The sequence below is a fragment of the Apodemus sylvaticus genome, chromosome 15 (genome assembly GCF_947179515.1).
Source record: "Apodemus sylvaticus chromosome 15, mApoSyl1.1, whole genome shotgun sequence".
In the NCBI taxonomy this organism is placed as follows: domain Eukaryota; kingdom Metazoa; phylum Chordata; class Mammalia; order Rodentia; family Muridae; genus Apodemus; species Apodemus sylvaticus.
This window is the reverse complement of record NC_067486.1, coordinates 62,651,342-62,675,536: the sequence shown is the minus strand read 5'-3', so window position 1 is coordinate 62,675,536 and position 24,195 is coordinate 62,651,342. Positions and strand designations below refer to the sequence as shown.

Here is a 24,195-nt window from a genome sequence, read left to right as displayed (position 1 = left end):
TGGAACCCATAGCAGGGTCCATTGCATTGTTCTGAAAAGACTCTAGGCTGGAACATCTCCGGAAAGCCTCTCTGCCTGTCCTTAACCCAACCCTTCTTTTACTGTATCCACACAGACACATATCATACACACACACACACACACACACACACACACATTCTAGATAACCCAGATGATGTTGGCTCCTATGGAAGGAGTTTTCTAGCAAACATGTTCCTGTAGCTTTAAATCCCCATACCTCCTTCCAGTTTGGGGTTTTGGTTTCTTGTTTGTTTCCTTGTTTTAGGGCGTGCAGAGGGAAAGGAGCTGCAATATACAGCCAGCAAGTTACTGCTGATTTGGAGTCAAAATGATGCCCAAGCCATCTCCCTCCAGGAATCTCCAGATAGAACAAACTGAAAGAGCTTATTCTTGAAATGGGATCATTAAAAGCAAGCTTATAAAACCAGACAGGAACAGTTAAGGGTACAAAAGCCTGTGAAGTACCTAGCATTTCTCTGGTTTAACTGCAAATATTTAAAACGCATTTATTTCCTAAATGGTTCACCAGCCAAGACACAGCAGATGTTACATACAGAGAGCATCGTACACAAATACCTGCCCTTGTGGCTATTCTTACAGAATGCCAGTGTTGTAAAAACGCTCTTTAAATCCTATAAAGGGCTGGGGATAGTGCAGAGGCCCAGGAGGTTGATCACTTGTGGCCCAAGCCTGAGGACCAGGGTTTGGATCTTCAGAAAGCACCAGCTTACAAGAGGTAGAGTCAGTGAGTCCTGGAGCAAAGTGGCTGGCCAGCCTAGTGGTGAGCTCCAGTTCAGAAGGTGGAGAGTAATTAAGGAAGATACTCAACATCACTGTGGTCTTCCATATATGCCACACATTCACCTCCACACATGTAAATATGTGTGTGTGAGCACAAACGCACAAGCACATCTATACAAACAAATAAGTACAACTCAGTAACCATGGAACTTGTGTCTCTGTCACATGTAGTACATTTCTGGATTTGGGAACGAGTGTGCTTCAGAGGACCCTCGCTGTCCAGGTTCCCTGCCAAAAGGACAGGTAAGCATGAACGAAACACTTGGTGTGCTTCAAACCACAGACCCAGAAGACACGCCTACAAGCCAATAGCCCCACCCAACACCTCTCTTCAAATCTAGCAGGTGAGCTGACCCTTTTCCAAGCTCATTAGGACCATGGAGCTACAACAAAATAGCACTAAAAATATTAAAATGGTTTACATTGGAGATTAGCCACAGCAAAGGACCCAACCCAACTTAGTGAGATTAACTACAAGGCTTCCAGGATACACCCCAAAGTCTAGGATTTTTTTTTTTCTGGGAGCTCTGGGAGCTCTGATGAGAAACTATGCTTCTTGAGAAATATATGAACAGTTCTAATAGTAAAAATTACAGTAAACAGGTTTAGTTTCAAAACGTTTGGTTGGATATTTCATGGTATGAAAAGTACGTATAGAGCAAAGTGACATGCACCTGTAATCCCAGCACACAGGAGGCAGAAACAGGGGGTTCTCAAATTTGAGGGCAAGCTGAGCTACACACCAAGACCTCTTTCAAAACAAAATAAAAGAAATGCTCATGATGTAGTATGTCCTTTTTAAGAGAAAAATTCCTGGTTATTATAGGCCTATATGTCTCATAGAATCCTCATTTTTTTGAGGTAAGAACAGAAAGAAATATACAAATATACAAGCTCATATTGAGTTTCTTTGGTTGGTGAGGTAATGGGCCATCATATGCATTATACATTTTCTACAATAAGCCTGCATCACTCCTCCATTTGGGGGAAGTCATAAAGCTATTCCAACTACATATGGCTTGGGGGGAGGGGATAGTAATGTGTAGTGATCCAGAGCCTCCCCTATTCAGACACACACACACACACACTGCACTGGTTCATGGGAAGACAGGATGCTTTGGGCATTGTAACAATGGAATGTGTTGCCTCCTTTCTTTTAGAATAATCCTCAGGTCTGCCCCTACAACCTCTATGCTGAGCAGCTCTCAGGATCGGCCTTCACTTGTCCACGAAGCACCAATAAGAGAAGGTATGTGACAAGATCAGTTACGACTTACAGTCTGTGGGAACTGTACCCCAGCCACCGCCTCCCCAAGGTCCTCCTTGTGAGCCGTGTTCTGAGTAACATCAGGGGCATCCAGGCTTGTTCCCAGTGGGTAACTGGCAGAGGAAAGCTAGGGAACAGCTATACAGGGCCAAAAAGCACACACATCCAGTTCCATTACAAAGGTTCTCTAGAACGCCACAGGAAAGGTTTCCCACGGTCTGACTTTCCTCTAAGGATTGTAAAGTTTCAAATTATAGTCAGAGAAGACTCAGACATTTTTTCCTGGCTGACTAGAAGCATTATGTTCTTTGCATGAAAACTGATAATCCAAGCTGAAAGGTCATGTTGTACGGCCCCTTGTGGTTTGAATTAATAAGGATTTTCCTCTTTGGAACTTCCTGGAAGCCAGCACAGTCATCAGCGCAGTGTGGCATGCCCTGTGCTCTCTCTAATCCTACAAGCTGCCTCAGTGAACTTGCTCTCTAATCAGCTTCTGTGGAGCAGGATCAACACAGACACTGAAGACCCACAAGGCAGTTCGGTGTTGTGATTCCAATTAATCACATCTAATTGTAGGGATTTCAGGTCAGGGATGTACAAAGAATGATGCTGCTGGCTTAGGAGAGTTGAAGGAGAGTTGGAGTGGGCTTTATACTACTTAGATAGAAGGAGGAAGTGGGTTTATCTCCACTGACTAAGTCTTCCTGAGAAGCAGATGGGCCAGTGAGCACAGCAGTGCAAAGATCCACATAGGTGCTAAACCTTGCTTCCCTTCATAATGAACGGATTCCACTCTGCAGGCAGCAGGTTAAGCCCTCACCCCTTCTTCTACAGTTGTATGGTATTGAACATGGCGGCTGCCCTTTCAGATCCCCTTTCATTTGTCGATTGGATCCTGAGAGATAATGCAGGTGAAGGAATAGGGGAAGAGATACAATCGCTTATATTTGTCAAAAAAAAAAAAAGCAAGGATTAAGCTGGTTATTGTGACTATCTGTAATCCCAGTACTTGGGAGGCTCTAGTGGAAGAATGAAGAGAAGAATCTGAGGCCGTCCTGGACTAGGTACTGTGCCTCAAATCACGGAGCCAACCAACCAAACAAGACACAAACAAAATCAGACAGGTAATCAGGGGTTGCTTCTACTGTTACCGAATCTCTTCCTCCAGACAAGATAAGGTAACCTACAAACAATCCCTATCTATCCTAACACGACAACCTGGCCTTCATGGCTGTGTTCTTGACTCCATGGTGCATCTCCACACAGGCCACCTGGTCTCTGGAATATGCTGCCTGCCCCCATTACTCAACAGTCTCTTCAGCCAGCAGGAGCTGAGCTCTGTTCCAGGAGGCTGAAAAGGAGTTGTTGGCATTTCATTAAGGAGCTGGCAACATTCCCTGCATCAGAATTAAATCTCTGTCCAGGGCAACGGAGTGTAGCCTGGGGAGTTTTATAAACTGGTTGAAAAATAAAGGACACTAGGCATGGCCCACCCATCTGCTTACAACTCCATAAAGGTGCACAAGACTTTTCTAAAAACACTCAGGCCTCTGCAGGAAATCATGTCCCGCCTCATTTATGGGCGGGTCAGCCTGAATAGTCACTACTCACTACCCCAAAGCACTAGGAGCACTAAAAATAAAACTATTAGAGGTGCCGTTTCACTCTCGAGACAACAGATGTGGAAACGTTTAAATTGTGGTAAAAACCCAGATGATTAAGGGTGAGCAGTTCAATAATTGTCCAGTAAGTGAGTGTCTGCTATGTGCCAGGTAGGTGACTTGCGATCCTAACAACCCTAGGAGATAAAGATGAAGAGAATTGGCCTGGGAAGTTGAGTCATACAGCCAACACTAAGACCTATATATGTGCTCAGCCCACAGATAGAGTGAGTCTAGGGTCTGAAGTCACTGCATCAGGAGCTGGAGGAACCAGATGAGCACAGAACAAATCTAGCCTATTTATGCCTCAGACACTAGGTGTCTAGCCAAGCAAACTTCACTCTTGAGTTTGCACTGGAGCCTGTTGAGCACAACAGGTCTTCCATTATCACGGAAGGGTCCTTATCCCTCCTCACCCTGTCAACCTCTGGAAAGATTTAGTGAGACACAGTGTTGCTCTACCTCAGCAGACTCTTTTTCCCTTCCTCAAGGCAGATCTGATCCTGGAAAAGAGACTTTTGGCTGAGGCCTTGATGTACACAGATAGCAAAACTTAACAAAGAAAAGCTGAAGTAAACCATAAATATACTACATTAAGGCATGGGCGTATGCTTTCATAACTACATAGTAGAGAACTGAAAATTCTTAAAGTTCTCACAATTAATGCCAAAAAGACCAAATAAAACCCAACTGAAATCAATATGGGACTATACAAGTAATTTATAGAAATAACTATATATTGTAATATATGTGTGTGTGTATGTGTATAATTCTATAATTTATAGAATTACAAATGACTAATAAATAAGCAAAACTTACTTGACCTTATTCAAAATAAAAGACACATTTAAAAATTAGATTTTAGCTGGGCGGTGGTGGCACACGCCTGTAATCCCAGCACTCTGGGAGGCAGAGTCAGGCAGATTTCTGAGTTCGAGGCCAGCCTGGTCTACAGAGTGAGTTCTAAGACAGCCAGGGCTATACAGAAAAACCCTGTCTCGAAAAAACAAAACAACAACAACAAAAAAAAACCAAAAAAATTAGATTCTAATTTTCACTTTTAAGACTAAGGTAATTGGAGCCTGAGCGATGGCTTAGTGGGCAAAAAGCACCGCGAGGTCTGAACGTGAGGGCCTGACGTCAAATCCCCATCACCTACATGCAAAGCCAGCATGGCTGTGCGCATCTGTGGAGCGCAGAGACAGGAGGATTGCCAGAGCTTCGGGCTGCCAGCCTAGCTCCAGGTTCAGTGAGAGACACTGTCTCAAGGTCACAAGGAGGAGACTAATAGAACAAGACAGAAATGTCCTTCTCTGGCCTCTGAATGCTCACAGATGTGTGTACCCATGCACACATACAATGCCAACACATCACACATACATGCCACACTCATGCAGAAAATTGAAAGTGAAATTATAATACCGCCCTTGGGGAAGATGTGAGATGTGTTCCCTCCTCCATCACTAATGGGAAAAGACAGAGTAGGCCAACAGTTTGCCAGTTTTGTTTATATGTGCATTGGAGATATCAGAAGAAATGGATGAAAGAAGTGTTAAGTGCTGGACTCTAAGGAATAACCGTAGAAAAAGTTGTGGAAGAACTGAGAAACACCTTAAGAAATGTTCAAAATCATTAGTCATTAGGGAAATGCAAATCAAAACAACCCTGAGATTTCATCTCACACCAGTCAGAATGGCTAAGATTAAAAACTCAGGAGACAGCAGGTGTTGGCAAGGATGTGGAGAAAGAGGAACACTTGTCCACTGCTGGGGGGGATTGCAAGCTGGTACAACCACTCTGGAAATCAGTCTGGCAGTTCCTCAGAAAACTGGGCATGACAGTTCCAGAGAACCCTGCTATACCTCTCCTGGGCATATACCCAGAGGATTCCCCAGCATGCAATAAGGACACATGCTCCACATAGCAGCCTTATTTATAATAGCCAGAAGCTGGAAAGAACCCAGATGTCCCTTAATGGAGGAATGGATACAGAAAATGTGGTATATTTACACAATGGGATACTACTCAGCAATTAAAAACAATGAATTCATGAAATTCTTAGGCAAATGGTTGGAACTGGAAAATATGCTGAGGTAACCCAATCACAAAAGGACACACATGGAATGCAGTCGCTGATAAGTGGATATTAGCCCAGAAGCTCTGAATACCCAAGACACAACTCACATATCAAATCATCCCCAAGAAGGAAGGAGAGGGCCCTGGTCCTGGAAAGGCTTGATACAGCATTGTAGGGTATTACCAGACCAGAAAAGTGGGAGGGGTTTGATTGGGGAATGGGTGAGGGAAGAGGGCTTATGGGACTTATAGCGAGGGGAGAACCGGGAAAGGGGAACTCATTTGGAATGTAAACAAAGAATATAGAAAAAAAAAAAAAAGCGGGGCAGTGGTGGCACACGCCTGTAATCCCAGCACTTGGGAGGCAGAGGCAGGCAGATTTCTGAGTTCAAGGCCAGCCTGATCTACAGAGTGAGTTCCAGGACAGCCAGGGCTATACAGAGAAACCCTGTCTCAAAAATACCAAATCAAAAACAAAAACAACAACCAAAAAAAAAAAAAAAAAAAAAAAAAAAAAAAAAAAACCAACCCTGACACACCGCCAGGAGTGTCTGAATTTATGGAATTATTTCTCCATTGTCATAAATCACTTTGTCATTTTGTAGGACAAAGTTGATTTCTACTTTTAACAAATAACCAAGGCACTCTTTATACACTCTCAGGCTATCTAGGATGTGCTGTCCTGACGAGGAAAGCGAGAGTTAGCATCCCGTGACGCTTTTCCGTGGATCTCCACGTACATCTTTCTCAAGCCTTTCGGGTTTTGGTACTGTGTGCCTAGGTGGGAGCCAGAGCCTCAACCTGAAGAGCAATGAACACCACGGAAGAAGTGAAAAGACCAGTTACAGCCGGGAGACGGCTGCTGAGAAGAAGGGCTATGCCTTTGCCTCTTACATCCAAGTCCACAGATGGTTGTTGAGTGACTTCTTGATGGCACCTCCAGAGCCAGTCTGTGTCCCTCAGAACATTATCTAAAGCTTTGTCTTTCTGTTTTTTTTTTTTTTTCCTTGTTCCCCCTAGCTGGCTGTATAGGATTCTCCCATCAGTTTCTCACAAGCCCTTTGAGTCCATCGACCAAGGCTACGTCGTTCACAACTGGGATGAAGTTGGCCCTGATCCTAACCAGGTAACCTGCCCGCCCTAAACTGAAACACCCAGTGTATTCAAAAGCCGTCAACAGAAGTGCTTAGACTGGGGCCAAAGTTATTGAAAACTTAGAATGCTTTTTAAAGTAAGTGTTGAAATATCTGTGACTCATTTTTGAGTAGGAATCTAGAAATGTATTAATTGATTGTGTGTGTGTGTGTGTGTGTGTGTGTGTGTGTGTGTGTATGCTTAGAACAAGGAAGACAAAAAATATTCTTGTTTGTTTGTTTGTTTGTTTGTTTGTTTTTTGTAGATAGGCAGGGCTGTGGTTCAGACTTATGCACATAGGTCCATTGTCACCCTTCACTTATCACTGAATATAGACAACACCTTCAATACCGACATCCTTAAAGAGTCTTCCTGGTGTCCAGTATAGGATTGAGAAAATTGTCTGTCACATTTTCTGCTGTCTCAGGTATGGGGGTCGGCGTTCCTTCTTCGCTGCTGGGGTGTTAGGTTTGTGGGACACCAACACACTGCCCAGAGAAGGTGAAATGGAGTCTAAGATAGGGGTCCCCGCCCATGCTTCTCCAGGTGAGAAATGGCAGGGGCTGGAACAGAGGCTGTGGCTCTCAAACTCCAAGGTACCCAGACACCACTGAGAACCGTGAAGAGTGGAGAACAGGGGTCCCGTCCTCCTGGGCGCCCAGAGGGCTTCTGGGAACCTGGAAGAGTTGGGGACAAGGCAGGGGGAGCTGCAGGCCTGAGATGAATCAGGGGCTGGAATCAGGCTTAGCTCAGGCTGAGTGTCAAGAGTGCAGAGGGACCTCTGTCAGAGACCTAGGTGAGGCTATGGTAAAGACACCCTTCCCGCTCCCAGGGCCTTGATGAAGGAGATAGCCCTTGCTTGTCCAAACTGTGTATTTATTCATGGTGGATGAGGATACATACCACTTACTCAGGTTGAACCAGAAATTAAATGCCTTTTGCAGGAAGGGGTGCCTCGGAAAGGATGGCCATTGACTGTACTCCCCTAAATACCTCATTAGCATGGAGAACTCTAGGCTTTATGCTACGTGACCAGTGGACATGTTCTCTTAGTGGGGTGTCATGCTCGAGTGCTCTAGGACAGGATTCTGGTCAGGAGCTAGTTTGAACTCCTGCCGTTCTCAATTACGAGTTTTATCAGGGTTCTAAACTTTGCTAACTACCTTACCAGTTCTTCTGTCTGGTAGCCTGGTCCACTGCTCCACACAGGTACATCTGATCAGCATTATTTAAACTCAGTTTGCTGGAGAGATGGCTCAGGGGTTAAGAGCACTGACTGCTCTTCTGGAGATTCTGAGTTCAAATCCCAGCAACCACATGGTGGCTCACAACCATGTAATGAGGTCAGAAGCCCTCTTCTGGTGTGTCTGAAGACAGTTATAGTGTACTTATATATAATAAATAAATAATTCTTAAACCCTCAGTTGTACCAATGACCCAATACTATGATGGACAGGACTCCTTAAAGGAAAGGCAGATTAAGTATAGGCCTCTGCTCAGGTGAGATAGACTACCCGGGATAGAGATAGAGAAAAAGACAGGCCTGGGGTTGCATCCCAGGCCCCATTACTTACTAGCTGCCCTTGAGCCATGAAGCCTCACTTATAAAACATGATAACACTGACCATGTGGTGCTGGGAAGGGTTCAGGAGAGTGCGTGTGAATGTGTTTACAAGTGCCTGGCAAGTAACAGGGGAAAAACACGACTCGGATACGCCATCCTGATGAAGTCACTTACAGGCTGTGGCAGTCCCTGAGAGCCACAGAATTTATATTCAAGTAAATTGAGTTCATAGATATAGATATAGATATAGATATAGATATAGATATAGATATAGATATTCATTCTGAGGACTGTCTACATTTCTGTCTCACTTCTCCCCAGAGTCCAAGGAAACCTTGTTTCTCCTTTTTGACCCATGATATTTTGTCTATTCCTAAAAAACATCTGCAGATTTACTTCCTCTAAATGCATGGAGTTTTTTTAGAAAGCAAAAGCCAGAAAAGTTTAGTCATTTTGCTACTTGCCTTGCTCCATGTCTTCCCATGGTTACAGGGCTTAGTACAGTTTGAAGGCATCCTCCCGCCCCCCACCCCGTCTGCCAAGGACAGAAATGGACGCATTCAGAGTGGTCAAAATGTATCTGAAAATATTATCTACTTCAGTCATTTTTAAATTGGGATTTTTTTTTTCAAAATAATTGACCCTTAACTTCGTGTGACTTTCTTTATCCTAGTACTGAGAATTGAACTTAAAATTCCACTTGTGCTAGGCAAGGGAGCTGACACTGAACTATCTTTCCAGCCCTCTTCTTATTCTTTATTTTGAGACAGTTTCACTAAGTTGCCTAGGGTGGCCTCGAACTCACTCTGTAGCCTGGAATATCTTGAACTTGGGAACTCCCCGCATCAGCCTGCTGTGTAGCTAGAACTCGGAGCCTGTGCCTCAAGCCAGGTTTTTTGTGATGTTTAGAGGTCCAGCAAATGCCCCCCTGCCCTCTACTGTGCATCTCCTCTCAGACAACTGGAGAAAAAGCTGTCTCTAACTCAAACCCCTCAGATTTGGGCCCCACGTGAAATAGGATTTTTGGCTTGCCCTTGCCTCATTCTTAAGAGAGACAGACTCTTTTTTTATTTTTTTAAATTTTAAGATGTATTTATTTATTATATGGAAGTACACTGTAGTTGTCTCCAGACACCCCAGAAGAGGGCATCAGATCTCATTACAGATGGTGGTGAGCCTGGGATTTGAACTCAGGACCTTCAAAAGAATAGTCAGTGCTCCTAACTGCTGAGCCATCTCTCCAGTCCCAGATAGACTTTTGTGAAGCACACATGTACGTGTGTGCTTCTCTCTCTCTCTCTCTCTCTCTCTTTCACACACACACACACACATACACACACACACACACACACACACACACACACACACAGACTGTTTGACCTCTAAATGAGTGGTGACATGGGCATAGTGAAATCAGGCCTAGCAGGAGACAGAGGTCGGGAGAAAGGGAAGCAAGTTGATCAACGTTGGTGTGGAGGGAGGAGCCGCGGCAGAGTGATCACTTAACAACCGTCAGGTTCAGGTGCTTAGAAATCAGCTTCACAAGTTACCGGAAGCAGAAGGATGATTCCGCAACTTCTTTGCAGACAGAGCTATTCCTAGCAAGTGGATAAACTCTCCCAGGTAACCTCAGGGTGCTACACTCAGGACAAGGACTCTTGGCTCTTCCCTCTCTCTACAGTTAACCTTTCCTTTGACGACACTGCAAGGCATTACTTGGGCAAGATGGTTTCCCAGATAAGGGCATGTCGGCCCCTCCCTGTGAAAGGAAGAAGCAGGTTTGAGCCTGCCCTGGATTCTGAGATAGTTGCTTGTTGCTTTATCTCAGTCTGCCCCAGCATCACTTTGGGGGTTTCTCTTCCTGAGCTCTGAGAGTTAAATTTCAGAATCTCTAGCTCTCTCCTCAAGTTTCTTGTCTGCTTAGCAACAGGACTATTTTCTCCAGGAAAATAGGAAGCATGGCACCTATGGGTTTTATAAATGCCAATGTGGTGCTTATTATATGCCAGCGTGGGAGGATTGAGAGGGTATTTGGCCCACAGAGAGGTTTCCAATTCTTTATTCAGGTGGCACAGGAAATCCTCAATTATATTTCTGACAGTTTTCTCTAATAGAGCCAAATCTCCTATCACACAAAGGAACAAAGCGGCTATGAAATGACCAAAAATATGAAGAAAATTGAGCAAGATGAAATTATCCCTGAAAATCTCTTTAATCACCTATAAAGTGTAGGATATACGGTTCTGTGTATGCTACACATAAAAACGAAGTTCCTATGTAAACTAAGTTGAGAACCACTGAGCTAGGCTAAATGAAGGCATACAGGGCGTGTTTCCTGGGCAGACTACAGCAGTGTGTCTGTGAAGGTCATGGTCCCATACATACCTTGTGGTAAATGGGATGGGCCGGGCTGGGAGCTCCAGGGTCGCACATGCACACATTACCAGGCAGCAGCTTCGTCATCCAAACCTTTGTGCGGCATCATAGTCTGGTGTGTAGCTGGGTGGGCATCAGTGGGGCCATTACTTTTTTCATATGACTTTATTAGGGGCAGGGTAGGTTTTAAATCTGATCTTTAAGGAAAATACTAGGGCAACCTTCTGCAAGGATGAGGTATAAGGTACTTGGGCACCGACTCTTACTACCTGTTGTTTCCATGACGACGGTGCTGCACTTTGCTTCATGTGATTACATCCCTTCTTAAGGTTATTTTAAAGTACGGGTCACATGTCATAGAATGTGAGAAACCCCAACTGTAAAGACTAGCAGATCTCTGTCATAAAATGTTTACTCATCCATAACAGGTGCTAGCCAAAAAAAACACAATCACCTGCAGCCCGGATAGGAGAGCTGACAGTCTTCCTAAATAAACACAGGGGAAGAAATGCATTCACTAGCTGTAGATGGGGAGGGGTCAAATATGACACCGAATGAGACACTCTGGAGACTGAAGGACAGTCCATAAGGAGAGCTGGGGTCATGTCTGGATTGATTTGGGGTTACAAAAATTGGTGTGTAAAATAGGGCTCCATGGTCCTGGTCATCACTGTGATTGGATTTAAGTCATGGTTTTCATTGGTTATTTTACTGGTTCTGAATTAAATTCTGTTAGCTCCTATCTCTTACCACTTTGGTCTCAGTCATAAAATTTGGTACATATCAGAATTTTAAAATTAACCTTATGTCAAATAGAATTCTAATTTGATCCTCTCTCTCCCTACCTCCTCTGTTTCTGTCTGTCTGTCTGTCTCTGGTGTATGTGTGTGTGTGTGTGTGTGTGTGTTTCTCTCAGGATGGCTTCAAAGTCATGATCCTACTGCCCCTGCCTCTCTAAGCGTATAGGCGTATAGGCAGGTGCCACCACACCTGGCCTTGTCTTCCTTTACAAGTATTTAAATTCTAAAACCTCAACTGATGTAGGAATTAATTAAATTGAAAGTGGATGCCTCTTGTCCTAGGCAAGAATCATGTGGACTTCAGCTACATAGGCTAAATCATTATTTCATAACTAATTTGCATACATTTTACAAAGATGTTCCAGCTACTATGTTTAATAAGAGTTTGAGTCAATGGCGAGAAACCGGGACAGCTGTGTTGGAATTTGATGCCACTTCTTAGACCCCCAACTCACTGGCTCCCTGCCTCTTCTGTGGTTTCCATTTTAACACCACATGGTGGCTTTTCTTTCTCTTGTTTGTTTTTTGCTTTGCTTTTGTTTTTGAGACAAGGTTTCTTTGTGTAGCCCTGGCTGTCTTGGAACTTACTCTGTAGACCAGGCTGGCTTTGAACTCAAGAGATCCTCCCGCCTCTGTCTCCGGAGTACTGGGATTAAAGGCATGCGCCACCAATCAAGCCTGACTTGACATTGTGTTTTTTCCTTCTTGAACTGGCGACCTTGTTCCTGCTCTGCATTCCTCGAACACTTTGTATATGGCAGTGAGCAAACAGTCTTCTCCTCTAGGATCTCCTCTGCTCACACACTGGGAGAGACATGCCTCAAAATTCCACAGCACCTTTGTGACACCAGAGCCATGGAAATAGCAGCTAACCACTGTCTTGACCCGTGTTACCTGCCATCTGCTTCCCTTGCGTGATGTACACCCTGGGTATTCTTGTACATCTCTAGCCTTTTGTCTTCATTTACTCCTTGACAAGTTAATATCTCTTTCCAATTTTACGCTTCATTAATTAACCACAGCATTCTGCATTCATCACTTCCCCTTCATAACCTTTTCCAAATATGTACTCCAGGCTCTCTTGAAGGAACTCTGGGAAAATTATATTTAGGTTTCTATCTGACAGCCCTTGCTGGCTGAAGCCTCTCTGATAGGTGTGTCTTTACCTGTCAAAGCCCAAATTTAATACATCAGTACCTTCACCAGCTTCCCGCATTAAAGATCTTTGAGACTTTGAAGATTCAAGAAATAATACTGCCTCTAATCTAACCCCAGTCCTACAGAGAGCATCATGGGATAGGCAGTCGTGACAGTCATCCTTGATACTTCACAGAAGACCACAGCCTCCACATTCTCTAATTTATATTTGATCCTGCGTCTCAGAATTAATGGGACCTCTTGGGTGTTCTTAAATTCAACCTTTGGTAGTTAGTTCAGTCCAGTGATATCGCATATAAAAAGTATGACTAATTTTGTTTATTGTGTCTTCCCCCCAACTTATGAAATCTCATAATTTCATGAGCAGATCTAAATCCAGTTCAAGTTTACAGATTCCAGCTTGCATTCTGAGTCAGCGGTCCTTTTTAGAAGTCAGTCTCTCAATATTTATTTTTCTTATTATGATCCCTAGCTTTTGATTGTCAGATGTTTGACACAGTTAAAACTTGGGCTAGGGGAAGTACCACCTGGTTTTCAACTAGTATGATTTGGACCATGTGAGAATTATTTCCAAATTAATTAAAGGTCGCATCACAGAATTCATTCTGTCCCAGAACATGCAAATTATCAGAAATGCTGCCAAACAGTAAATCCTCCCAGAACCTTTGCTGCCGAACTTGTCCAACTCTCCAGATCTTGCCACATTCACAGTCTCTTTCCTCCAGGGATACCGTAGGCCTTTCTGCCTCTTTTATCCAGCTCTTTCTTTACAATCAGGTGGCATCATCTCCCCTACCCTCCTCTTCCTCCTCTTCCTCCTCTTCTTCCTCTTTGCACAATGAACCTGAGTCTCATTCATTCTAAATGTGTACCATATCCCCTAGTCCTGACAGACATTTTAAGAAAATAAGTTATTCCTCACATCCAATTTATCTCCTGTTTACTCCTTCATCCTATGTAAGTTGCCTGCCCTGACTAGGGTTTACCCCTATATAGGGGTATATATAGGTATATATAGGTATATATATATAGGTTATACTCTGGAGGCTGAGAAAGCACGATTGTGAGTTTAAGTCCATAATGGGCTATATAATGAAGCCCTAACAAAACAAAACAAAACAAAGAAACAAAAAAAAAAAAAAAAAGGGAAGGAAGTGAGGGGGAGGGAGAGGGAGAAGGGAGGGAAGGAGGGGAAAGAAAAGAAATATTCCCCACCCATTTTTACTATGTGTCCTTGAGTTGAAGACCGATTACATTTGCCCTGTCTGGGCTGGGGCAATCCTCTGCCTCAGTTACTTTAGCAGACAGGACTATATCGCCATGTTAGGCCTTATCCCCACAAACAGCAGGCTTTTATTTAAAGCTTTCATAAAAGCATCGCTGCAGAATCAACCAGATCTAGTGGTTCTGCTCACTCCTTTCACTTTATTCCTTGTACATGCGCATGAGTAGGTAAGTCCCGAGTTCCACCAACCAGGTACCAAAAGTAGTTGAAAGCCATGTCAATCCTTACCTGATCTCCTAAAAACATTAACAAATATCTAATACATGTCCTGAAGCCTCACTCTGTAAACACGCCCTTCCTCAGTTTTACCCAGCATCTAGAGCATCTAACCCTTTCTGAGCTGAGATCTTTTCTCTCCTTCTCTTGGCTGCCCCTGTTTCCACTTGTTCTTGGTTCAGCGTCTCTACACTCTACCTCCTGCATCTAGGAAATGGTGTTAGTCACACACCTTCCCCTCCCATGGTGAGTCTGAAGTTCAGGGAGCTCCAGTGAGAATATCCAAGTCAGAATTACTCTCCGTGGAGTATGGAGGAATGGAGCAGGGAAACTGAATATTTATAATTTTAAACCATTATTTGCTTATAACTACTTTAATTAGCTCATAGTATAATAGTTTTATTTTTAGTCTTTAAAATCTATATTTTGTGCCTTTTTCCATATCTTATACTTCAGTTGGTAGATATGTTTTTTAAAAATAAAATTTATCTAGTGTATGTGTGTGTGTGTGTGTGTGCATGCGCACAAGTGCTTGTGTATGTGTGTGTGTATGTGTGTGTGTATGTGTTTGCCTGTGTGTCTGTGTGTCTGTGTGTGAGTCTTCCCAGCACTTAAACGCACGTATGCTGGTCTGCCTTTTTTGTTTCTAAACCTCTGTCCTTTCCTGGGTACCATGACATTACAGTGACTCAAAACCAATAAAATCAGTGCTCTCCAGGTTCTGAACTAGACTGTCACCTCCTCATTGTGGCCATCTCCTGGGACTAGGATGTTCCTCTTCCCTGCTTTCTCTTCTTCCCTTTCCTTTCTCTTTGTCTTCCCTTTCCTCTCTGCTGTAGCTTGCTGAGGATTCCATAACAAAACCAAAGCAGATCTATGGCATTACTTTCTAAGAGCTCTGTTCCAGAGACTAATGTGGGTTTCTTCTACTGTGCTTGCAGAGGTTAGTTTGCTCCTTGGTCTTCTTACCTCTGTTTTGTGCCTGTTCTTGTAAGAGCTCAAATCATATTCAACTACCAATCCCGCCCCTCAAGGACCTCACTATAATTTATGTATTCTGTCAAGATTCTACCCAAGCTGGTCATGGTGGTACATGCTCACAATCCCAGCATTCAGGAGACAGAGGCAGGAGGATCCTGAGTTTGAAGACTGCTTCATGAGACTCTATCTTATAAACAAACAAACAAACAAGCAAACAAACAAAGCAAGTTAGTAAATGACAAACAAATAAATGTGTCTAGCACTTTCTGGGGATAAGGACCTATGAATGAGGGAGGACAATCCAGACCATAATACTCTTCCTCATCCTTTCCTTCCAAATATCAACTAGTGAATTTCCCTTTTGATGGATTCTCTTTGCCACACATACACAAGGAATGAAAAATGCCTGAGTCTGAAGAATTCCTTGAACAATGGAGGAATTTTCTAGCTCACTTTAAAAAATTGAAGAATGCATCACATTTTAGGAAGTCCTCTAGAAATTTCTTCTGAGATATCTCTGGGTTTTCTCCTTTCTTTCCTTGACCCTTTAATGCAGGTCCTCATATTGTGGTGACCACCCCCCCCCCAAACCATAGCATTTTTGTTGCTACTTTATAACTGCAACTTTGCTACTCTTATGAATCGTAATATACTCTCCCAGCATTTGCCACTGTTACGAATCATAATTTAGCTATTTCCTTAAAACAAGGGTCTGCCAATGTGGTCACGACCCACAGGTTGAGAACCACTGCTCTACTTCCTGCTAGCCTCCTGTTTGGTACTTGGACTGTCATCAGTCCAGGAAAATGTGCTCAGTTCTTTTGCTTTAATATTTTATACTTTCTTGTCTTCCTGGAATTTTCTCTTTTCTTATAAACATCAATTTATCAAATTCTCACAAATAATTTAAAGCTGGTCTTAAATATAAACACTGTTTTCTTCCACTGAAGTCTTGAGCATTTCTCAGGGTGTCTGAGAGGATCTTATGTCTCCAGGGTCTCTCTCTGGTCTGCACCACCTAGCACATACATATTTCCAAAACCTGGGAATATTTGTTGAATGTCTTCCCTGGTAGCTCAGATCTCACCATCCTATAAATAGACAGGATTGCATTTCCCTAAATGCATCTGCTGGCAGTGGCCAGCACTGCAGTGCACATGGCCTTGTGCGGCCCTTTTTGGGACAGCTTGCTTGTTCTTTTATATAGTTCATCTCTATCAACTTACATTTCACTCCTCGGAAAGATATTGGAGCTGTCTGCAATCCAAGTGATTTCTCTGCTTGTATCTCTTATTTCCATGTATATAGATGTCAAATGGGCCTTGTGCCAGGATGTATTCCTGAAAGAATGTTTCTGTTTACATATCTCTTTCAAAGTCATTTCCACTATCTGTGTATTTTCCTACTCGAGGAATCTTCACGATTCGGGGTCTTCTGTAATACGTTCCTTGAGTACAGAGACTATCACCTCCAAACCTAGTATAAAATCGTGTTTGATAAATTTCGTATAAGTGAGTTAACTCCAGGGGATTGGGCAGGGATACTAAGACTGAAGATCTTTAGCTGGGTTAGTGTTCTAGGAGTCCGACTGGGACTCGGCGTCCCAGCACCAGAGAAGCAGAAAATAAGGGTCAGCTTGAAAGACCATTAAATGGAAAAGACCTGGGTTTAGGACCAAGGAGATAAGGAATAGTTTGGAAAATAAATCAAAACAGGGGCTGATAACAAAATACTTAAGGAGTCAAACATTAGTGCCATTTTCAGTGGGGAAAATTGAACTGCTCTAAGCCATCCATGCTCTCATGGCTACAGAGGAAGCACGGTAAGAGGCGAGCACTAGCAGGATGGGGATGAGCACTTAAAGGGGGGCGATGAACGGTGCAAACATCGTAAATATGTATGTAAATATCACAACCAACTACATTTCTGTGTGCTAACCTAAAGGATTTAAAAAAAAAAAGACAATAACTATAAGCATGTCAGAGAGTTGTGAGAATTAAGTCGCCCAACTAACATTTATTGGGAGGTTACTATATTCTCCAAGTTTATTCAAGGGGCTAAATATCCACCCTTCCAGTGCTACGAATTGAGCCCAGGACCTCATACAAACTGTTCAAATGTCCTACTGTTGAGTAACTGTCAAGCCACCTAGTTAGTTTTCTATCACTGTAACAAAATGACAGAGATGAGGTAATTTATAAAGAATGGAGGATTCCTTAATATGAAGTCTAGGGGCTGGGCAGTCTAAGCAGGCGAGAGTATGTGGCGAGGTCCTTCTTGCTGCTCCATAATGTGAAGGGTATGTCATGGGGAGACAGAGCGGCTATGCACGCCTGGCTCTTTCTTCTTCTAATACCACCATGGAGCCCCTACTTGCATGACTTCATGTCCTCTTATCTACCCAAAGCCTTACTTCATTGACATGTTAATCGTGGGTTAAGATTTCCACACTTATGAGCTTACACACACACACACACACACACACACACACACACACACACACACACACACACAGGGTTTCTCTGTTTTTCTGGCTGTCCTATAACTCATTCTGTAGACCAGGCTGGCCTCGAACTCAGAAATCCACCTGCCCCTGCCTCCCAAGTGCTGGGACTAAAGGTGTGTGCCACCACCGCCCAGTAGTACACGTATGAACTTTTAAGGCACACACTTTCTATGGTTTGAATAAGGACTATATGAAACGAATTGGTTCTCAGAGAGGCATCGTCGATACACAGTGGTGAACTTTTAGGCAGTAGGGTCGTTAGGTCAGTGGAAGGGGATCTAGTCTCAAATCCATCTTGATATTCTGGCTGTGGCAGAGAGAGGCCCAAAGCGTGGGGCTTCTCAATCTTACACTGGCCTACAAAACTATGAGCCAAAATAAACCTTTTCTCTTTACAAGTTAAGTGACTCAGGGATTTCATTACCACAATGGAAGGCTGACTAACACATTAACCACAACTCTGGATAACAAATATAAAATCCTCAGCCTTGCATTCAGGGGCAAAGTCACATTTCCATTCACGGTGACTTTTTTTTTCAAGTCCCACAAAAGACTTTAGAAAGTCTAAATATACCATGTCTTGGATTCTCTTTAATGTCACTCTTGCCCCATCACTCCAAGGATCTCCATCAAAGCCTAATTTCTCCCCACGTAAACTAGTTCCTTCTCTCCTGAGCTTGCTAGATTTGCTGAGGACTTCTGTGAGTCACTCTTTATCTGTTCCCACCCCTTCCCTCCTTGGTCTAAAAGTCAACACTACAAGCTGCCGCTGGCACTGGCTTAAGCAGTATAATCATGGTTTTACGATAAGTGACTTCAACGTTCTTGGGCGATGTTACCAATCTGTAATAATAGGCCCACCCCTAGCCAGTCAGTGTGAAGAGTATCCAGGTAACCCAGAGTAGCTGAGTTCATGGCAGCTTTGGATAGTGTCGGTGAATCGAGACATTGAAAGGTATTGAAAGGCATCTTCACAGCATCCAGGCAAACTTCAGTCTCCCAACTTTAGACATACTGAGGGTCCTTCTTTCTGTTTCCTTTACATCCCTGGGCATGAATTTCAAATCTCTTTCATTAAATGTTAACAGGGATTCTCTGTCTCCCTCCTTCGGAAATGTTAAAGAATTTTTAATTTAAACATTGAGCATCCTTAGAAACACTCTTCAAACTCTTTCACCACCTTGCTTTCAGTGAATACAAGTTTATTCCCCAATAGAATTTGCAAAAATAAAAAGCAGTTGGTTTACACTTTGGAAATAACATTTGGGCTTTCATAAGCAGTGTTCTCCAGGCTTACATTTATTCATCTATTCATTACCCATTCAATAAATATGCATTGGTACATACTATAGTCTAGATATTGTATTAGACTCTGCAATCCGTGTCATTGTTTTTTTGAAAGTCTTACTTAAATTCCATATGGGAGGGGCTATCCAGTGGTTGTATATAGTATGAATACAATAAATGGTTGTGAAATTGTAGCATCATGTCATGCCATTGCTGAGTCACTGAAATAACAGGAAAGTTTGGGGACTGAGAGTCCAGTACCAAGGTGTGAGGAGGGTGATGTCTGATAATGACTCTCTCTTTCATCTATATCCGGGCCATCTTCCCTGTGTCCTCACACAGCCTTTCTTCTTCTATTTGTTGGAAATGAGGTAATTGTTTGACTTGCTGTCTTGGCACGCTGGTTTCAATTCTTTTTTCTTTCAAAAGACCTTTGTCTGTATCCCAGGGTTGTAAAACTTTCCATCCTCCTGCCTCCCGTCTCCCAAGTGCCTGAATCCTAACTCTTCTTAAGCCACCACTCCTAAAACACCAATTTTATTATTTAATTTAACCTTAGTTACCATTGAAATCCCCCAAGGAATTTCACTGGAAGTTAGAGCTTCAATATATGTATTGTATGGGGGGGAGGGACAGTCCATATCAAAGAGATTTTTTTTTTCAGTCACAAAGTGTTCTTTCACTGTCAGATGCTCCTCTCTAAGAGCTCATGGGATTCCAGTCCCCTGACCCCATGACCCCATTGTTACAATAAGAAAAGCCACCCAACGGGGGAAATTATTTGCCCACAAAAGCCAAGTCTTCCAGTTTTCTCATGCATGGCCTTCTTGGACTGGGTTTACCACAGTGACTTTTCTATAGCAAATGTACTAGGCTTGTTGTACCAGGAAACATTCGTGAACCCCCAAAAGTCTGCTAAGGAGTCTTTATTAAGCTCAAGTTTGGGCCACACCATCACTTCTGACAGAAGAACGGGAGGGAGCCCCCTGCCTAGTTTCAGGCAAGCATTTATAGAGGCAAGAAGGGGATATCTAGCCTGGTATACATCTGATTGGGGGACCATTATGGCCTTTAACATAACTGGCTGGTGCTGGGAGCCAAACCATAAACTTGTTTTCCTTCTGATTGGTGGTTGTTAGGAAGTGAAGTGTCAGGGGCGGGCTTGTAACCTGGAGGTGCAGATTGTCAGGGAGTAACCTAGAAACTGGTACTAGGTCTTGTTGGGAGGTAGCCTGGGAACTGGTGCTAGATTCCAGTTTCTTAGTTAACTCAAGTTCAACTTAGAGTTCAGGTTCTCTAAGATGGAGTCTGAGCCCAAAAGATCTGGTCTCTCAGGCAGGGCCTCTGAGGCCTCAGCAGGGAATGTCCTGTACTATACGCTAAGGACTATTTCTGTCTGCCCCCTTCACATTCACCAGAATATCACATCGGGGCTCCGGACCAAAATCTCTTGCAGTTGAATTCCTCTTGTGGATTCGGGGCTTATCAGAATGATTTCAGCATCTTTATCATCCCTTTTGAGATAGGCACTTTACAATCTGAACATGAACTCCGGGTAATCCAGTGCCATCAGACCCAACAGAGACATTATTCTTCTCCCTGTATCATCTGTCATTGGAAGGCAATCATTTTTATATTGGTGAAGAAAAGCTCCTCAGGGCCATTGCTTCACCTAGAATGTGGGCCCCACTGATGGCAGGCTTCCTGCGTCAGCATGTGGCTGTATTTTCACCCACCACCTCAGCCTCCCTCTCCTTGTGGCCTGGAGTACTACGGAAGACTTTGGAAAACTGAACAGCAGACCTTGACAACCCCTCAGGCCTCTCGCTCAGCTTTTCCCTCTCACAGAAGAGCCTCTTTTCTGCGAGGCGGGGCTTCAGTTCTACCCACAACAGATATCTAACCTTTAGGCAGATTGCACAGGTGTCCCAGAGCAACAGCTAGGCAGCCAGTAGCAATTCACTCTCACCTGCGCTCTCCCCCTCCTCTTCTTCCCTTCCCTCTCCCTCTATGTGTGAGTGTATGAGAGAGACAGAGAGTTGCCCAGAGAAAGAGAGAGATCTCCTTCCTAAATATCTCCTTGCCCTTTCCCCCTTAGATTTACTAACTCTTAAGCCTGTATTATTTAAAAATCAGTGCTACTGAAAGTCAACATTGCAACCACCGTGTCTAGCTTGAGATGGCACAGTTTGGTTTGGCTGGATGGTTTATTGCTTGATTGACTAGATAGGCGTGTGCTTGGTTCAGCCATGCAGTAGTCACCGAATCACAGCGTGAAAAACGCTGGTGCCTAGGTCCCATTTCCAGAGGTTTTGATTTAATTTGGTCTTGGTTTGAAGGTCCATCCAGTTGATTCTCATGAGTATCCAGGGTTGAGAATCTCTGGTTAGCCCTGAATGGTTGCCAGGGTAACGATTGACCTGATACTTAAATATCTTCCTCTGGGAAATCTATAATGATGACTCTTTTTCAGGTGATTTTTCTCCACTGTTTCGGTGGCAGGGGCAGTAGGCAGTGGTTAGTAATAGACCATGGGCACCCCTTAAAGCCGCAGCAGTACCTGGGTGGGGATGTAGCTCTGTGGTAGAACATGTGTTCTGCATGCACAGAATTCTGAGTTTGGTCGGCACACATACTACCCTACATACTCAGTGCTGAGCTATGGCCCTTCCTGCTGTCAAGTGAATTTTCTGCTAGGTCTGTAGTTCTCAGCAGGATATTGACTTGAAGAGATAGGGGGATGTTTTGACAATGGGGGGGGGCATTGTTTTAGATAACTACAGCATGAAGGAATATAATGGGTATCTTGTGAGCAGAAGCCAGGGATAGTGCTAAGTATCTCTCTATGCATGGGGCAACCCTACAGCAAAGAATTAGCCAGCACAAAATGTCCCACATGTATGTCAAGGGTTGGAAGCCCTTTCTAGATCCTTGCCCCTTGTGACCCAAGAGGTATCATAATGAACAGAATCACACCTGAAGTATTTGCTGCATTCTGAAGCACAATTCCGGCGGTCTTTTTCAAACCCACATTCTGCATCGCTTTGTAGTGGCCTCAGAATGTCATCGTCCCCACTGCCTTTAAGAAGCGATGGATACTGCCCGACTGTGTGATATGCCCGGCAGCCCCTTCCCTTTGCTCTTTTTTTCCTTCTGGCTGCCTTCTCAAAATATAGACTGAGCAGAGTGTAGCACCTGGATGGAGGGAGACCCTGCCCATCCAGCCTTCGCCAGGCGGAACAGCCAGTGGAGCTAGCCCTGGGATGCAGGTCACTCCAGATGTGCTCTGGGCTTCTGGGCAAATGAGCTGCCAGACTGGCTGTATCGGGCCGGGTTGATTAATAAACACTGCACTGGTGCTTTGAGCAGGGCCTGCGCCTGCTGATTTTTCTCCCCACTTCCTTAGATCAGTTCATTATTGAATTAAAGATCATTGCAATTTAAAGCGAGCCATTGGGCAGCCTGGGGACAAACGCAAGGTTTGGGGAAGAAACCGAAGCGGGCACTGCATTTACCAAATCCAGTCTCAGCTGGATGCGCATTTCTCTCTCTTAAGGAAATAATTCAAAACTCCAAGGGCTGGAAGCAGAAGTAGAACCTTCCCCTGCAGTGTCAGGAGCCCACACAGCGGAGCTGGCTTGCCAGGAAAGACAGCTGATTATAAATAGCATGAAAGCGGCATCAGTCAAAACTCACAGATGTGCCTGAGCAAAATGTTAAAAGAAACACCTTCTGAGAGAGGGAGCGGTGGCTTGGCTTCATTTTTATAATTGGAAGGACTAGGAACAAAGACACTTTATATTCATATTAAACACACACCCCTACAGCACAGCACACACACAGAGAGAGACAAAAAACAGAGACAGAGAAAGACAGACAGAGATGGAGGGAGGAACAGACAGGGAGAAAGAGAAAAGGAGAGGACATATCCCCACAGCATACACACATACACACCCATACAGTGTATATACACACTCCTTAGCACATATACACACAGTCATAAACTCCTAGAGTATACACACACACACACACATGCACACATACACACAGACACAGAGAGAGAGAGAACCACTTTAAAGAAATGATAGATAATCATTAGTTCTAAGATAACAAAATCACAAATGGGCAGAACCTTGAAGAGGGAGCAGTTGTCCGTTTTCTCCTTTGTTACTGAATCTGTTTAATAAACCTATGGTCTCCCCGCTATGAAGTCATTTTCCTGTATTGGTATTTTTTTCCAGCTTAGATGGAAACCATTTGAAATTCCAAAAGCATCTCAGAAGAAAGTGGACTTTGTGAGTGTAAGTCAATATTCTCCATGCCTTCCCACTGCCCTCCTCTGTCCTGCGGTGAGTGATCTCGCCATCTGCAGTCTGAATGCTGGGCAGCAGCCTAAACCGGAGGCGGAGGTGGCAGAGACAAAGCCACCTGTGTGTGGCATGGGGGCTGGCTGAGGGATGCCTTCATACAGGCACCATATGGCTCCTGACACCAAAGGGCACCCAGGAGCTTTATAACTCACAGAAAGGCCAATGAGGATAAATATTCCCTCTCTTCAAGCACCTCTTTTCTGGGTTAGAATGGGTCTTAACCATTTTGATCCATGATGCCTTTGATGATTTGGAGAAACCTGTTTATTTATGCATTCATGTATTTTGTTGGGTTCCCCCCCCCCTACTTGGTGTATGGGGGCGGGCATTTGGTTGGTTGGTTGGGTGGTTGGTTGGTTGGTTGGTTTGGTTGAGATGGGCTCTCCTCTTGCAGCTCAGGTTGACCTTGAACTCCTGAGAGTCCCCTTGCCTCAATCCCAGGCACTGGAACTACTGCTATGGGCCACCACGCTTGTGGGTTTGACAGGGTAAAATAAATTACATCAAATTAAACGGACAGTTACGTTGAAATACAATGATAAAAATATTTCAAAAAAATTGATAGTATTTGTTTCATAGTTATAAACATGCCTCCTAGTTAATGTACTAGATCATAAGACCTATGTGAAAATCCAATCACTATAGTATGAGCCCAAATGATATTTTGAGATACCTGTGATGTATGATATGAA

The 24,195-nt window shown here is 43.8% G+C and overlaps 2 protein-coding genes across 2 annotated transcripts in view; one reads left to right on the top strand and one right to left on the bottom strand.

Moving 5' to 3' along the window:
• Positions 1-24,195, bottom strand: part of Eaf2 (ELL associated factor 2) — a 1,192,577-nt gene that overhangs the window by 1,112,439 nt on the left and 55,943 nt on the right. The gene's annotated exons all lie outside the window — the stretch shown is intronic.
• Hgd (homogentisate 1,2-dioxygenase) overlaps positions 1-24,195 on the top strand; it is a 50,789-nt gene that overhangs the window by 6,406 nt on the left and 20,188 nt on the right. The window contains exons 2-5 of the mRNA XM_052158378.1: positions 994-1,065; positions 1,983-2,071; positions 6,847-6,952; positions 23,375-23,434. Of these exons, the coding sequence (XP_052014338.1) occupies positions 994-1,065; positions 1,983-2,071; positions 6,847-6,952; positions 23,375-23,434 (327 nt within the window). The remainder of the gene's footprint in view (positions 1-993; positions 1,066-1,982; positions 2,072-6,846; positions 6,953-23,374; positions 23,435-24,195) is intronic.